General features: G+C 41.7%; 3 protein-coding genes across 3 annotated transcripts; all 3 read right to left on the bottom strand. All coding sequences in view use genetic code 12, as the record gives it.

Moving 5' to 3' along the window:
* Positions 1–1,361: 1,361 nt before the first annotated feature.
* ADD2.4 (ATP-dependent DNA helicase) lies at positions 1,362–3,371 on the bottom strand (the record flags this gene model as incomplete). The annotated part of the gene is made up of 1 exon (XM_001387208.1): positions 1,362–3,371. The coding sequence occupies one exon, from the start codon at positions 3,369–3,371 to the stop codon at positions 1,362–1,364; it is 2,010 nt and encodes a 669-aa protein (XP_001387245.2).
* Positions 3,372–3,733: 362 nt separating this feature from the next.
* Positions 3,734–7,705, bottom strand: VCC3.5 (vesicle coat complex AP-3; the record flags this gene model as incomplete). The annotated part of the gene is made up of 1 exon (XM_001387207.1): positions 3,734–7,705. The coding sequence occupies one exon, from the start codon at positions 7,703–7,705 to the stop codon at positions 3,734–3,736; it is 3,972 nt and encodes a 1,323-aa protein (XP_001387244.2).
* A 2,357-nt stretch (positions 7,706–10,062) lies between these two features.
* Positions 10,063–16,413, bottom strand: VCC3.1 (vesicle coat complex AP-3; the record flags this gene model as incomplete). The annotated part of the gene is made up of 1 exon (XM_001387206.1): positions 10,063–16,413. One exon carries the CDS (start codon positions 16,411–16,413, stop codon positions 10,063–10,065), a length of 6,351 nt encoding a protein of 2,116 aa, XP_001387243.2.
* Positions 16,414–17,080: the final 667 nt, after the last annotated feature.

The following is a 17,080-nucleotide window of genomic DNA, read 5'->3' as shown; positions in this document are numbered from 1 at the left end:
TCAATCCAGATATTGATTTTGAACAATTCCTTACCCATGATGGCCAATTTATTACCTTTACCAATTCTGGAGGCGATACATTCCATTTATCTCTTCCACTTGGATACCTTACTGTTGGTGGACTCTATGTTATAGCAGATAGTAACGGCTTTCACTTGACTAATGAACCGTTTGCCAATTGGCAAGAGACCTCTTCTTCTGCTGCAGTTGTCAAGAGAGAAGATGGTGATTCACTCCTGTTGAATGGCCAAGATGTCTTCTACGCCTGCCCAGATACTACACCTGCTTTGGAACTTGTCAACAATAGTGGATGCATTCCAGTAAGTTTGAAAGTCATAGAAGAAAGTCCATCCTCTGCCACTTCTTCAACTTCTGAAACAGAAACAGGCACAAATACTTCTGAAACTAGTGGCTCTAGCTCTGCTTCCGGTTCAGGTTCAGGTTCAGGTTCAGGTTCAGGTTCAGGTTCAGGTTCAGGTTCAGGTTCAGATTCAGGTTCAGGTTCAGGTTCAGGTTCAGGTTCTGGTGCCGGTTCAGGTTCTGGTGCCGGTTCAGGTTCAGGTTCAGGTTCTGGTTCTGGTTCTGGTTCAGGTTCAGGTTCAGGTTCAGGTACAGGTTCAGGTTCAGGTTCAGGTTCAGGTTCAGGTTCTGGTGCCGGTTCAGGTTCAGGTTCAGGTTCAGGTTCAGGTTCAGGTTCAGGTTCTGGTTCTGGTTCTGGTTCTGGTGCCGGTTCTGGTGCCGGTTCTGGTTCTGGTTCTGGTTCTGGTTCTGGTTCTGGTGCCGGTTCTGGTTCTGGTTCTGGTGCCGGTTCTGGTGCCGGTTCTGGTTCTGGTTCTGGTTCTGGTTCTGGTTCTGGTGCCGGTTCTGGTTCTGGTTCTGGTGCCGGTTCTGGTGCCGGTGCCGGGCAAGCTGAAGGACCTCTTACTTCTACCCCTGTAATCATAACTCCAGGGACTACTTTGGCAACCTCCACAACGTCGTATGCCCCTTCTATTCCAACCGTTTTTACTCCTGTTGGAGGAGCAATCAGGATTCACCTATCTCGAATTACTTTCATCTTGTTGATGCTTCTTCAAATTGTCTAAAATTTTGAATTCATCATCTTTTCGGTTCCAAAACTTACTTTACTTCTTTCGTTAATCTATTTTCTGTACTTTCGCTCCACCTGGAAAAGTGGAAAGGTTTATATATGACTTTTACCTATCATATCTAAAAAATGTAAAGGGACGAACTGCGTCTTTGTCTAGCGAACCACGCATTTTTGTCTGATAATCATGTAAATTAATTTTAACTATGGCCTGAACATGCGCGCGACAGACAGGCGACGGGCGGGTAGCCCTTTAGGGCGAACAACAAATACTTCAAGCATGTCTTCTCTTTTTGACACAAGCATGACACCGCTCCTTACCAGCCTCATAACAAGTTTGTTCCGTTAAACGCATATGTCTCGTCACCATTAAATTAACACAAGTATCCAACAAGTCTCGTTGAAACTCAGACGAATAAAAGTTGAGCAATACCATGTCTACCTTTCCACTGCTCATTTGACTGCCAACAAGCAATTCTATTGGATTATTAATCGAATATGCAAACAAGACGGTTGTAGGTTTCAACATATGAAGACCCACCACTGCTTCTGCCGTAGTAACCACAACCCTGATATTCTCACTGGCCATCTTATTCAAAGCAGCTGTTCTGCTGACTGGGGATCCGTAGATACCTATACATGGAACCTCATCGGCCATTTGACTTACCAAGTATGACACTTTATCAGAAGACTCAGCAATCACAATTGCCGAACCGAAACTCCTAACTTTTTCTAGAACCGTCTGACATATTGAAGTGGTATTAGGCTTCTTGAAAAGAGTGAATTCTTTATGTGGTAAGAGTGGTTCCTGTGACGACACTCTTACCAAGGAATTGATATTAAATAATCTACTCATCGTAGCGTCTTCCTTCTGTGGAAGAAATGACGTCAAAAATACAACAGGTACATTTTTGTTTCCATCGACCACATATTGTTTCATCTGCAAGATATGGGCATCGTCAACCACTACCCGGCGGAGATAGGTCTTGCCTTGATAGTTCGTAGACTGAAAATGTCTGACTACCTGATTAAGATATCTAAGGTGGCCGTCTTCAAGCAGCATCAATAGCACATCATAGTCGTTGACCTGTCCAACAGAGCCATCAAACGTACGCACATTGAAATTTTCGGTCAATTGGCGGATGGTGGAGTTGAGTGTAGAAATGTAAGGTACCACAAATATCGTAACACAGTGAGTCTTTTTACCTCGGTCGGTCTGGCGAAGACTGTGGGTACGCTCCGCCAACATCGCAATAATGCAACAAGTCGTCTTACCCAGGTCAATAGCCACCATCATACTGAAGCAATTGGCCACATCCGATGTAGCCTGTTGCTGGCCATCCTTGAACTTGAAGTGTTGTCCAAACATCTGTCTGCCAGCCTCTATAAGTTCTTCACCTGTCAATTTCGGTGGTTCGTTCCTAGTAAATACGCTAGGCGTAAATATCTGAAGAGTACTCATCTCCAAACACGTATGCCAGGCTGCCAGACAGTCTCTCATTCGTTGAAGCATTACATGATTGTAACCATCTCTATTTGTGGCGTAACTTTCGACAAACCTACTAAACGAATGCCCAGCCTGTTCGGCAAGGGTGTTGTCAATCTTGATCTGTAATCCAATCATCCCAGAGACGTTCGCCCCAACAAAATATGAAAGCACTTGTCTTATTTCACCGTACATGATTCCTCTAAGCTTTGGAGTTGTTTTATTTATGAACTTACGGAACGATTTTCCAAGAGTAGTGCTGTTTTTGATTTGTTTCTCTCCCACGAACAAATGGAGCTTGTATTTATCACTTAGTTTCTTGAACTCTGTGTGGCTCAATGAACCGGTTTGTTCTTGGTATTCGACAAGAGTGTGTTCGAATGGCCGGACAAAATAGATATAGTGAGCCAAGCACTCTGACACCTCTTCGGGCAACATCTTGAGAATAGGACGTTCTCGACTATACTTCATACTGTTCTTTCCATTGTTGGTAAAGAGTCCAAGCATCCCATCAGCAACAAACACATTACTTCCCAATCTTTCTTCATTACGAATAAGAACCAGGTATAATTCCGTTAAACGATACGGAGACCCACACGTCAACAAGATCATGTAAAAAAACAAGTCGTTCAATCTAGAGAGTCGGCGACGGAAATACTGAAGACTCTTGATGTCAAACTTATCAACCAGGTTAATTTCCAAGCATCTGTCGATATCCCTTTGATCCCAGTTGTAACTAGTTTGAGGCATTCCAACAACTCTTGGTTTTTGTGCTGCCATCATCTCATTCATGGCCATGGTTGGTGTGATGTTGATGTCCATGAAAAGTTCCTCAACTTCAAGTACATATTGCTGAATGGCAGTATGGACCCATTTTTTGATGTCGTCGAGTCCGACTTCAAATGTATTTATTCTTATTTTGTCTCCAACATGTAGCACGTTCATGGTCCTTCCAAATGTACGAGGACTCAACGAGTGTACATCGGCACTGAACTTGCAAAATCGGCCAAAGTTGAGTGCTATGGATGCCGACCTGTTACAATCCTCAACAAAAGGTCGGACATAAGACTTGTCTTTTTTCATCACATCAACAGCTATGCATTTGAATGCAAAAGATAAACCACTGCAAAAATCGCAGCGGTACGACTTGATCTTGAATCCTATTCCTCCTTCATCAAGAAGACTAGACTGCTCATAAAGACATCTTCCATGGCGTTTGAATCGTCTTCCTGCAACACTAGTACCGGAGACAACAACCAGAACGCACCAAATTTCGTCATTTGACCGAAAAATCTTCGTAGTCCCTGTTTTTTGTTGGCACAGAATACTTGCTCAAACTCTTCCATTGCTTTGTGTTCCTTCAACTCGCACATTTTCATGGCAACAAAGAGGAATCTGGCAAGCATGGGTCCGTATCGCAGGGCTGAGTTTGGAGTGCTACAGAACCGGGGGTTTTTGATGAGTGCTGAGAGAGAAGATCCGATGCTCAAAGCTAATCTTTTCTTGGTTACATATTTCTTGCACAATTGTACCAAACGTGGCCATCTTTTGTCATTAGACATGTTCAAAAATGAACGGAACTTTGTATACTCATGCGCTTTGTATCTGGATAAAAACGGATCTACAATTTGAGAGTCAGCAGTGCTGTCTGTTGGTTCGTGAAAACTACTGGCTAGATTGTGTTGAATTCGGAAGTAGTTTGTCTTAGCCTCTACATTCCGAACACTGTAACCATACACAACATGTTTTTCAGGTCCCTCTTCTCGTTGGTGCTTGGCTTGTTTGATATGAGCGGAGACGCTGGAGTGGTGGGCAATGAACTTACACACATGACACATGTAGTATTTAGTTGGCTGTATGCAATTATCTACCAACTCGAAATCTAGATGCTCTTCGTTGCCACTTTCCACCGCCACCATTGGACCGTCATATTTTACTGCTGCTTCCAAAGTAGCAACTTGCTGCTCGTGACGGGGTGCCAACATGTATTCATACTGTCTATCCATATTGTGGAGCATGTAAGATATTAACTCACGCCTCACCGTCAGTATTAAGTCGCCGAAGAAGACCTTCCTCAGCAACCTGTGTGTTATACTTCGGAACCACTTCTGTGTGAAATCGTAGTATAAACCAACCTCCTTCACTAGTAAGTAGTTGTGCTTGGCCAAGAATTGGTCGGGAGGCATACCTAGCTTGCCCTCCAACCATTGCACTTTGATATCATATTCTTCCACCGTCCACCCAGGCCCACCCATAACCCATTGCGATTTCAGACTTGCAATTTCTTCAGCAGTAGCGGTAGCTTCGGCTTCAGCAGCTTCGGCTTGAGCAACATCATCTGGAATCCCAATTGCATAGTAGAGGCCCTTTGGTCGCTCCAAAAGGTATCCTTTAAAATCCGCACTTATATCATGACCAGCATGTTCTCTTTCGCTCATGTTCGCATATTCACGCCTGTGCTTGGAAAATGCAGTTTTTGTTTTGAATACCTGATAGCATTGTTTACAAAAGCATAGCTTCTTCCAGCGAGCTACTTCGGACAACTCTTTGGCCCAGTGGATGTGACCTCTGGTTACTTTCTTCTCGAATTTTCGAGAGTCAATGATTTGAGTGCTAATGACACGGTCCACCAAGTTTCGAATGCGGCTTTTGTGGTCACCAATATCTTCCAATGTGTTTTTGAAAAACATTGAATTCACGTCAACATACCGCTCTTCTGTTATGTAGTAGTACAAGTAGAAGATAGGATCGTAAACTAACCCATGGGAATGTTTCAATAGTTCGGACACTTCATATTGTTCTTCCTTAGATGGAGGTGGAAGAGATTCAGGCTCTTGTTCGTAGTCGCTGGCCTCTTCGTCTGTGGAGTACGGCTCCACTATGAATTCAGGGGGTGTGAATGGTGAACCCAGTCCCTCTTCGAATGAAGGAATAACAATATCTTCATCATCATAATCGCCATCTTCCGATTCACATGTACTGACTGTTTCGTTAGACCCAAATATGACCAAGAGATTGAATCCTGTTGCGGCTCTGATAGCATACCCTTGGCGACTGATGAATCTATCATGACCAGTATTCTTTGCATGACGGGAAGAGCTTCTCAAGTTTTCATTGTTCTCGTTGAATCCTATTACAAATCCACATTCCGAACAGTAGGTATGTATTTTTGGAGGGAGTCTTGAAAAGGGCAGGGGAATTTCAAATGTTCTACCCTTGGTATCTTTTGGAATTCTATAGTACTGAGGCATTAGATCGACCCATTCCTCGACATCTTCCAACATCTGGGTGTATTGTGCATTTGACACTGTACCCATGAGAAACGATCTGAAAGCCCTGGAGGTGATGTCAAGGAAGTGTTGTTGTCCTCTCAGCCAAAGAAGATTGCTAATTTGACAAATACCTTTCTTTTTTAGCTGAGACCATCCACTAACAGTGGAGATTCTAACAGGATCTTCATCATATAATATAATTTCTTCTGAATCACGTTCGTTATCAAGACCATCATCGGTGGTATCATAAGCTGAAATGTCTGATTCGTCATTATCCGATTCAGTATCATTATCTATTGCAATGTCAATCATTTCTTCATCATCTTCTTGTGCATCATCTACAAAGAGATTATCCGAATCAGAAGAATCTTCAAATGATCTAAAGTCACCTTCTTGAACTTCATCTTCTAAGAGAGTATCCGACTCAGATTCTCCATTTACTGCTGTCAATTCGTCACCTTCTTGACCATCTACTGTGAGATTTTCCATATCAGAAGCATAGTCTACTGACCCCTCAGCTTCTTGTTCATCGCTCAGGAAGACAGCACCAGAATCAGAGGCATAATATTCGAGATCGGGAGCCTCCTCTCGTTGATCTTCCAAAATGTCTGTCATTCCTCCACCCAGTGCTAATAAGAAAATAGACCCCAGCTCCATTCTGTATCCCATTCCAGTTAGAACATTAAGGTTATCGACATCACAATGGTCATCGATGATAGCCGAATTGATACAATCAGGGCAGTACTGGATCTTAGAAGGTTCTATGCCACTTAGAGGTTCCTTCAACCATTCAAGACATACATGTACCTCGGACAGCGTATTAGCACTGGCTAACAAATACCAGTAGTAGGAATTCAGCATTACTGCATGCATGTGTGTTTCAAGAAACTTGCATTTGTCAATGATAGAAGACAATGATTTGTGAACAATTTCAGAGTTTCTATCCAAAAACACACGTTCATGTTCGTGCCAGTATAACCCCACATCAGGAATGAATTTGATATTGGCGTATTTTTGCAAAAAGGCATCAGCGGTCATATTCTCAGATTCTCTCACACGGATTTCGGTGATAAGAGGGCCCTTGAATTCGACTTGCAAGTCTCTATTGGTGAAGCGAGATCGGCGGCGGATGGGAGAAGAGCAAGGTATGGTCGAACTACGATCATACATATTTGGAGTGCTTGGTGGAGGAGTATCAGGTAAAGAAGGCATACGTGGGAATTCCTTCAATAGAAAGAAACCTCCCAGTTCCACTCTATAGCCTTCTCCCCTTCTCATGTATCCATGACTGGTACATTTCACTGGGACGCGCCCAATACAGCTGGTGTATTTACAGGAATCACAGAAGGCAAATTCTTCTATTTCAATGCCAGGGATAGGGCTTGGAATAGTAGCCACATTCACAATATTTGACTCGCCTTCTATTTGGTTGTAATAAGGTGATTGTTTTGTTAGTTTGCTAATGAGGTCAAGAAATCCTTGCTTTGACTTTATATATAACTTGGAAGTAGCATATTTTGAATCTGAAGAGATGAAAAAATGTCTTTTTTCCAGATAGAAGTATCCTAGAGGCTCAACAAACACAAAGTAATTTTTGGCCAAGTAGTCAAGTTCGTGTTTGAACAGATTTGTCCTCAATGGAGTAGCTTGTATTGATGAGAATGGCAGACTCTGTCTAAATGATTGAGGGCTCGACCAAATATGCTCATCGGTAGAAATGAGATTGGAATTTTCACATTTGATATTTACTTGGCTGAAGTCATCTAGAGCATCTTCGAAGTTCTGGTCCAGATCCAGATCCAGGTCCAGATCCAAAGTTATTGGATTATGAATTGAATAGCCTAGTGCTTGAGTATTCATTCTAGTTTTAGTATTCGATAATGGCTGAAAGAGCGAAATTTGAACACTGGAAAGTCTGCAAAGTCGCAACTGATTGAACTTAGAAGAGATTGATTATTAATAAATAAAGCAGAAAAGTGGGAATTTGGGCCATTTATACAAAGAGTTTAGGGTTTATCCTAATCAGGAAAAATTCATAAATTACTTGCAGGCCGTAACTATAGCGTGATCGAGGTGTTAAATCTTAAATCCTTTCTTGGAATAATTTAATTGTTCCGGTTGATGACACCCAGAGGAGGCTAGTCGCTAAATTTTAAATATGCGGCCCATCGCCAGGCGAGAGTCCATCGTGATATATTTTCACTGGATTCTGACTATTCCAATGTAATTCTCTTAATCAGAATATACGTCTATATTCGCCTTAGGTACGACCAACCATCACAATTACGCCATATGGTGAACATTGTTACTAATTTATAAATATGGTAAATGTCGTGCTGTCACGTCATTTTGGCGACATTTGTGTTGCAATATTTACGTGTTATACCATGTGACAGAGGATGATGTATCCTTATTTCAAATGGTTATAATTAGAGCATTAGAATTTTGTAACACTTGAAGATGATGAATCCTTACTTAATTGAATGAAGGTAATCGAATGGTACTACTTTTAGGACAGGTGCAATTTTTGGCAGCAATTAGTATTTTTGTAGTATTTTTCGCATTCTTTTCAGAAAGACAATCAGTACAAGTATACAAGAAAATTGAGAGAAGTAATAAAGGTAAGGGAAAAGTTAAGATTGTAAGAATATGGATATTTAATGTTAGTTATTGTGGATATCATGATGTAGGATTAATGTGAAAGTGATATTGTATTATATTGGGTTGTATTATATTGAGTTGTTGTGAATTTGGAGGGAGGATTATCCATTTAGAATCACATGACTAGAATTGATTGACAGAGAGTTATGTGCAGTAACTAAAGACTTGGATACAAATATAGGCGCATTTGATGTGCGTGTATCACCAAAATGAGATCTGAGAGGTATAAAAGAGAGGCGAGATCCCCAAAGATTGAAAAAATTATTAAAGTTTATAATTAAACAAAGTATGGTTCATTTGAAGGGGGATATTCTTGATTTTTAGGGAATAACATAATATAAGAAGATATAAGGTATGAACAATTCATAGTCCTCAATAGCTGGACATTCCTAGGGTCTATGTTATCTCATTTTCATAAGTATTGCGGTATTCTATGCGAGGAAGGAATGTGAGCGACCTGTACCGATTCGCGGAAAAAGCGTCTTTCACGTGACTTGACAAGATTCGTATCTATTGCTGCAGCGGAGATATGGTTAGATCAGTTCATCCAACAGTCCTGTATTTAACACTCCCAAAATAGGACATTTGTAACGTGACCAAAGATATGTGATATTAGTTTGTTGCACAGGCAGGACATAACGTGACCAAAGATATGTGATATTAGTTTGTTGCACAGGCAGGACATAACGTGACCATTGATGCGAGATATTGGTTGAGGCACGGAAGTTTAGTGAGGCGACCCAAATAGGCCATAACGTGATCAAAGGCGTGTGAGTTAATAGTTGCGGCACGGATGTACAATAGCGGCACGGGCCTTGCGGTATGGATCTTTTCACGTCTTGCGGTATGGATCTTTTCACGTCTTGCGGTATGGATCTTTTCACGTCTTGCGGTATGGATCTTTTCACGTCTTGCGGTATGGATCTTTTCACGTCTTGCGGTATGGATCTTTTCACGTCTTGCGGTATGGATCTGACGGGCCACGGCTGAACTGATGATTTTAAGCTTGTGACGGAAGTATGCACTTAATTAATGCATCAAAACGACATTTATGTTGCGCATGTCGCGGAATGTCGTATGTTTTGCATCGAAACAGGCTAAGTACGCACCTCGGAACTGCACAGAAAGTGTGATTTTTTGCCTGTAACAGGCTAAGTACGCACCTCGGAACTGCACAAAGTGTGATTTTTTGCATATGAACAGGCGCTCTACGCACCTCGCCTGCACACTATATGGAATTTAACTATAACGCAACAAATCCGTGGATTAGGCGAAATCGGACGATTTCGAGACGCGGTCGGTCCCTGACATTTTGAAATATTTTGCGCTCCGTTGGCACGACGACCGGATTGTCAGTGTTTATGTTTTCAAGCTATGGCGGCTTAACTATGGGCTTAAACTATACGGGAGGCATGCCTAATCTCTTACCAATTATCTCTTTATGGGAGATTGAGATCTTGTTTGAAGTCAGGTTTACTGACACGTAGAGGTTTTTATTTAGGGTATTGTAGTATAATGAACATATATAAGATTATGAAAGCGAACAACAAATAACTTCAAGCATGTCTTCTCTTTTTGACACAAGCATGACACCGCTCCTTACCAGCCTCATAACAAGTTTGTTCCGTTAAACGCATATGTCTCGTTACCATTAAATTAACACAAGTGTCCAATAAGTCTCGTTGAAACTCAGACGAATAAAAGTTGAGCAATACCATGTCTACCTTTCCACTGCTCATTTGACTGCCAACAAGCAATTCTATTGGATTATTAATCGAATATGCAAACAAGACGGTTGTAGGTTTCAACATATGAAGACCCACCATTGCTTCTGCCGTAGTAACCACAACCCTGATATTCTCATTGGCCATCTTATTCAAAGCAGCTGTTCTGCTGACTGGGGATCCGTAGATACCTATACATGGAACCTCGTCGGCCATTTGACTTACCAAGTATGACACTTTATCAGAAGACTCAGCAATCACAATTGCCGAACCGAAACTCCTAACTTTTTCTAGAACCGTCTGACATATTGAAGTGGTATTAGGCTTCTTGAAAAGAGTGAATTCTTTATGTGGCAAGAGTGGTTCCTGTGACGACACCCTTACCAAGGAATTGATATTAAATAATCTACTCATCGTAGCGTCTTCCTTCTGTGGAAGAAATGACGTCAAAAATACAACAGGTACATTTTTGTTTCCATCGACCACATATTGTTTCATCTGCAAGATATGGGCATCGTCAACCACTACCCGGCGGAGATAGGTCTTGCCTTGATAGTTCGTAGACTGAAAATGTCTGACTACCTGATTAAGATATCTAAGGTGGCCGTCTTCAAGCAGCATCAATAGCACATCATAGTCGTTGACCTGTCCAACAGAGCCATCAAACGTACGCACATTGAAATTTTCGGTCAATTGGCGGATGGTGGAGTTGAGTGTAGAAATGTAAGGTACCACAAATATCGTAACACAGTGAGTCTTTTTACCTCGGTCGGTCTGGCGAAGACTGTGGGTACGCTCCGCCAACATCGCAATGATGCAACAAGTCGTCTTTCCCAGGTCAATAGCAACCATCATACTGAAGCAATTAGCCACATCCGATGTAGCCTGTTGCTGGCCCTCCTTGAACTTGAAGTGTTGTCCAAACATCTGTCTGCCAGCCTCTATAAGTTCTTCACCTGTCAATTTCGGTGGTTCGTTCCTAGTAAATACGCTAGGCGTAAATATCTGAAGAGTACTCATCTCCAAACACGTATGCCAGGCTGCCAGACAGTCTCTCATTCGTTGAAGCATTACATGATTGTAACCATCTCTATTTGTGGCATAACTTTCGACAAACCTACTAAACGAATGCCCAGCCTGTTCGGCAAGGGTGTTGTCAATCTTGATCTGTAATCCAATCATCCCAGAGACGTTCGCCCCAACAAAATATGAAAGCACTTGTCTTATTTCACCGTACATGATTCCTCTAAGCTTTGGAGTTGTTTTATTTATGAACTTACGGAACGATTTTCCAAGAGTAGTGCTGTTTTTGATTTGTTTCTCTCCCACGAACAAATGGAGCTTGTATTTATCACTTAGTTTCTTGAACTCTATGTGGCTCAATGAACCGGTTTGTTCTTGGTATTCGACAAGAGTGTGTTCGAATGGCCTGACAAAATAGATATAGTGAGCCAAGCACTCTGACACCTCTTCGGGCAACATCTTGAGAATAGGACGTTCTCGACTATACTTCATACTGTTCTTTCCATTGTTGGTAAAGAGTCCAAGCATCCCATCAGCAACAAACACATTACTTCCCAATCTTTCTTCATTACGAATAAGAACCAGGTATAATTCCGTTAAACGATACGGAGACCCACACGTCAACAAGATCATGTAAAAAAACAAGTCGTTCAATCTAGAGAGTCGGCGACGGAAATACTGAAGACTCTTGATGTCATACTTATCAACCAGGTTAATTTCCAAGCATCTGTCGATATCCCTTTGATCCCAGTTGTAACTAGTTTGAGGCATTCCAACAACTCTTGGTTTTTGTGCTGCCATCATCTCATTCATGGCCATGGTCGGCGTGATGTTGATGTCCATGAAAAGTTCCTCAACTTCAAGTACATATTGCTGAATGGCAGTATGGACCCATTTTTTGATGTCGTCGAGTCCGACTTCAAATGTATTTATTCTTATTTTGTCTCCAACATGTAGCACGTTCATGGTCCTTCCAAATGTACGAGGACTCAACGAGTGTACATCGGCACTGAACTTGCAAAATCGGCCAAAGTTGAGTGCTATGGATGCCGCCCTGTTACAATCCTCAACAAAAGGTCGGACATAAGACTTGTCTTTTTTCATCACATCAACAGCTATGCATTTGAATGCAAAAGATAAACCACTGCAAAAATCGCAGCGGTACGACTTGATCTTGAATCCTATTCCTCCTTCATCAAGAAGACACACCATTAGACTGCTCATAAAGACATCTTCCATGGCGTTTGAATCGTCTTCCTGCAACACTAGTACCGGAGACAACAACCAGAACGCACCAAATTTCGTCATTTGACCGAAAAATCTTCGTAGTCCCTGTTTTTTGTTGGCACAGAATACTTGCTCAAACTCTTCCATTGCTTTGTGTTCCTTCAACTCGCACATTTTCATGGCAACAAAGAGGAATCTGGCAAGCATGGGTCCGTATCGCAGGGCTGAGTTTGGAGTGCTACAGAACCGGGGGTTTTTGATGAGTGCTGAGAGAGAAGATCCGATGCTCAAAGCTAATCTTTTCTTGGTTACATATTTCTTGCACAATTGTACCAAACGTGGCCATCTTTTGTCATTAGACATGTTCAAAAATGAACGGAACTTTGTATACTCATGCGCTTTGTATCTGGATAAAAACGGATCTACAATTTGAGAGTCAGCAGTGCTGTCTGTTGGTTCGTGAAAACTACTGGCTAGATTGTGTTGAATTCGGAAGTAGTTTGTCTTAGCCTCTACATTCCGAACACTGTAACCATACACAACATGTTTTTCAGGTCCCTCTTCTCGTTGGTGCTTGGCTTGTTTGATATGAGCGGAGACGCTGGAGTGGTGGGCAATGAACTTACACACATGACACATGTAGTATTTAGTTGGCTGTATGCAATTATCTACCAACTCGAAATCTAGATGCTCTTCGTTGCCACTTTCCACCGCCACCATTGGACCGTCATATTTTACTGCTGCTTCCAAAGTAGCAACTTGCTGCTGGTGACGGGGTGCCAACATGTATTCATACTTTCTATCCATATTGTGGAGCATGTAAGATATTAACTCACGCCTCACCGTCAGTATTAAGTCGCCGAAGAAGACCTTCCTCAGCAACCTGTGTGTTATACTTCGGAACCACTTCTGCGTGAAATCGTAGTATAAACCAACCTCCTTCACTAGTAAGTAGTTGTGCTTGGCCAAGAATTGGTCGGGAGGCATACCTAGCTTGCCCTCCAACCATTGCACTTTGATATCATATTCTTCCACCGTCCACCCAGGCCCACCCATAACCCATTGCGATTTCAGACTTGCAATTTCTTCAGCAGTAGCGGTAGCTTCGGCTTCAGCAGCTTCGGCTTGAGCAACATCATCTGGAATCCCAATTGCATAGTAGAGGCCCTTTGGTCGCTCCAAAAGGTATCCTTTAAAATCCGCACTTATATCATGACCAGCATGTTCTCTTTCGCTCATGTTCGCATATTCACGCCTGTGCTTGGAAAATGCAGTTTTTGTTTTGAATACCTGATAGCATTGTTTACAAAAGCATAGCTTCTTCCAGCGAGCTACTTCGGACAACTCTTTGGCCCAGTGGATGTGACCTCTGGTTACTTTCTTCTCGAATTTTCGAGAGTCAATGATTTGAGTGCTAATGACACGGTCCACCAAGTTTCGAATGCGGCTTTTGTGGTCACCAATATCTTCCAATGTGTTTTTGAAAAACTTTGAATTCACGTCAACATACCGCTCTTCTGTTATGTAGTAGTACAAGTAGAAGATAGGATCGTAAACTAACCCATGGGAATGTTTCAATAGTTCGGACACTTCATATTGTTCTTCCTTAGATGGAGGTGGAAGAGATTCAGGCTCTTGTTCGTAGTCGCTGGCCTCTTCGTCTGTGGAGTACGGCTCCACTATGAATTCAGGGGGTGTGAATGGTGAACCCAGTCCCTCTTCGAATGAAGGAATAACAATATCTTCATCATCATAATCGCCATCTTCCGATTCACATGTACTGACTGTTTCGTTAGACCCAAATATGACCAAGAGATTGAATCCTGTTGCGGCTCTGATAGCATACCCTTGGCGACTGATGAATCTATCATGACCAGTATTCTTTGCATGACGGGAAGAGCTTCTCAAGTTTTCATTGTTCTCGTTGAATCCTATTACAAATCCACATTCCGAACAGTAGGTATGTATTTTTGGAGGGAGTCTTGAAAAGGGCAGGGGAATTTCAAATGTTCTACCCTTGGTATCTTTTGGAATTCTATAGTACTGAGGCATTAGATCGACCCATTCCTCGACATCTTCCAACATCTGGGTGTATTGTGCATTTGACACTGTACCCATGAGAAACGATCTGAAAGCCCTGGAGGTGATGTCAAGGAAGTGTTGTTGTCCTCTCAGCCAAAGAAGATTGCTAATTTGACAAATACCTTTCTTTTTTAGCTGAGACCATCCACTAACAGTGGAGATCCTAACAGGATCTTCATCATATAATATATTTTCTTCTGAATCACGTTCGTTATCAAGACCATCATCGGTGGTATCATAGGCTGAAATGTCTGATTCGTCATTATCCGATTCAGTATCATTATCTATTGCAATGTCAATCATTTCTTCATCATCTTCTTGTGCATCATCTACAAAGAGATTATCCGAATCAGAAGAATCGTCAAATGATCTAAAGTCACCTTCTTGAACTTCATCTTCTAAGAGAGTATCCGACTCAGATTCTCCATTTACTGCTGTCAATTCGTCACCTTCTTGACCATCTACTGTGAGATTTTCCATATCAGAAGCATAGTCTACTGACCCCTCAGCTTCTTGTTCATCGCTCAGGAAGACAGCACCAGAATCAGAGGCATAATATTCGAGATCGGGAGCCTCCTCTCGTTGATCTTCCAAAATGTCTGTCATTCCTCCACCCAGTGCTAATAAGAAAATAGACCCCAGCTCCATTCTGTATCCCATCCCAGTTAGAACATTAAGGTTATCGACCTCACAATGGTCATCGATGATAGCCGAATTGATGCAATCAGGGCAGTACTGGATCTTTGAAGGTTCTATGCCACTTAGAGGTTCCTTCAACCATTCAAGACATATATGTACCTCGGACAGCGTATTAGCACTGGCTAACAAATACCAGTAGTAGGAATTCAGCATTACTGCATGCATGTGTGTTTCAAGAAACTTGCATTTGTCAATGATAGAAGACAATGATTTGTGAACAATTTCAGAGTTTCTATCCAAAAACACACGTTCATGTTCGTGCCAGTATAACCCCACATCAGGAATGAATTTGATATTGGCGTATTTTTGCAAAAAGGCATCAGCGGTCATATTCTCAGATTCTCTCACACGGATTTCGGTGATAAGAGGGCCCTTGAATTCGACTTGCAAGTCTCTATTGGTGAAGCGAGATCGGCGGCGGATGGGAGAAGAGCAAGGTATGGTCGGACTACGATCATACATATTTGGAGTGCTTGGTGGAGGAGTATCAGGTAAAGAAGGCATACGTGGGAATTCCTTCAATAGAAAGAAACCTCCCAGTTCCACTCTATAGCCTTCACCCCTTCTCATGTATCCATGACTGGTACATTTCACTGGGACGCGCCCAATACAGCTGGTGTATTTACAGGAATCACAGAAGGCAAATTCTTCTATTTCAATGCCAGGGATAGGGCTTGGAATAGTAGCCACATTCACAATATTTGACTCACGTTCTATTTGGTTGTAATAAGGTGATTGTTTTGTTAGTTTGCTAATGAGGTCAAGAAATCTTTCTTTCGACTTTATATATAACTTGGAAGTAGCATATTTTGAATCTGAAGAGATGAAAAAATGTCTTTTTTCCAGATAGAAGTATCCTAGAGGCTCAACAAACACAAAGTAATTTTTGGCCAAGTAGTCAAGTTCGTGTTTGAACAGATTTGTCCTCAATGGAGTAGCTTGTATTGATGAGAATGGCAGACTCTGTCTAAATGATTGAGGACTCGACCAAATATGCTCATCGGTAGAAATGAGATTGGAATTTTCACATTTGATATCTACTTGGCTGAAGTCATCTAGAGCATCTTCGAAGTTCTGGTCCAGATCCAGATCCAGGTCCAGATCCAAAGTTATTGGATTATGAATTGAATAGCCTAGTGCTTGAGTATTCATTCTAGTTTTAGTATTCGATAATGGCTGAAAGAGCGAAATTTGAACACTGGAAAGTCTGCAAAGTCGCAACTGATTGAACTTAGAAGAGATTGATTATTAATAAATAAAGCAGAAAAGTGGGAATTTGGGCCATTTATACAAAGAGTTTAGGGTTTATCCTAATCAGGAAAAATCCATAAATTACTTGCAGGCCGTAACTATAGCGTGATCGAGGTGTTAAATCTTAAATCCTTTCTTGGAATAATTTAATTGTTCCGGTTGATGAGACCCAGAGGAGGCTAGTCGCTAAATTTTAAATATGCGGCCCATCGCCAGGCGAGAGTCCATCGTGATATATTTTCACTGGATTCTGACTATTCCAATGTAATTCTCTTAATCAGAATATACGTCTATATTCGCCTTAGGTACGACCAACCATCACAATTACGCCATATGGTGAACATTGTTACTAATTTATAAATATGGTAAATGTCGTGCTGTCACGTCATTTTGGCGACATTTGTGTTGCAATATTTACGTGTTATACCATGTGACAGAGGATGATGTATCCTTATTTCAAATGGTTATAATTAGAGCATTAGAATTTTGTAACACTTGAAGATGATGAATCCTTACTTAATTGAATGAAGGTAATCGAATGGTACTACTTTTAGGACAGGTGCAATTT

This window comes from Scheffersomyces stipitis, chromosome 1 (assembly GCF_000209165.1).
Source record: "Scheffersomyces stipitis CBS 6054 chromosome 1, whole genome shotgun sequence".
NCBI classification, from domain to species: Eukaryota; Fungi; Ascomycota; class Pichiomycetes; order Serinales; family Debaryomycetaceae; genus Scheffersomyces; species Scheffersomyces stipitis.
This window is presented reverse-complemented; position numbering and strand designations above follow the sequence as displayed.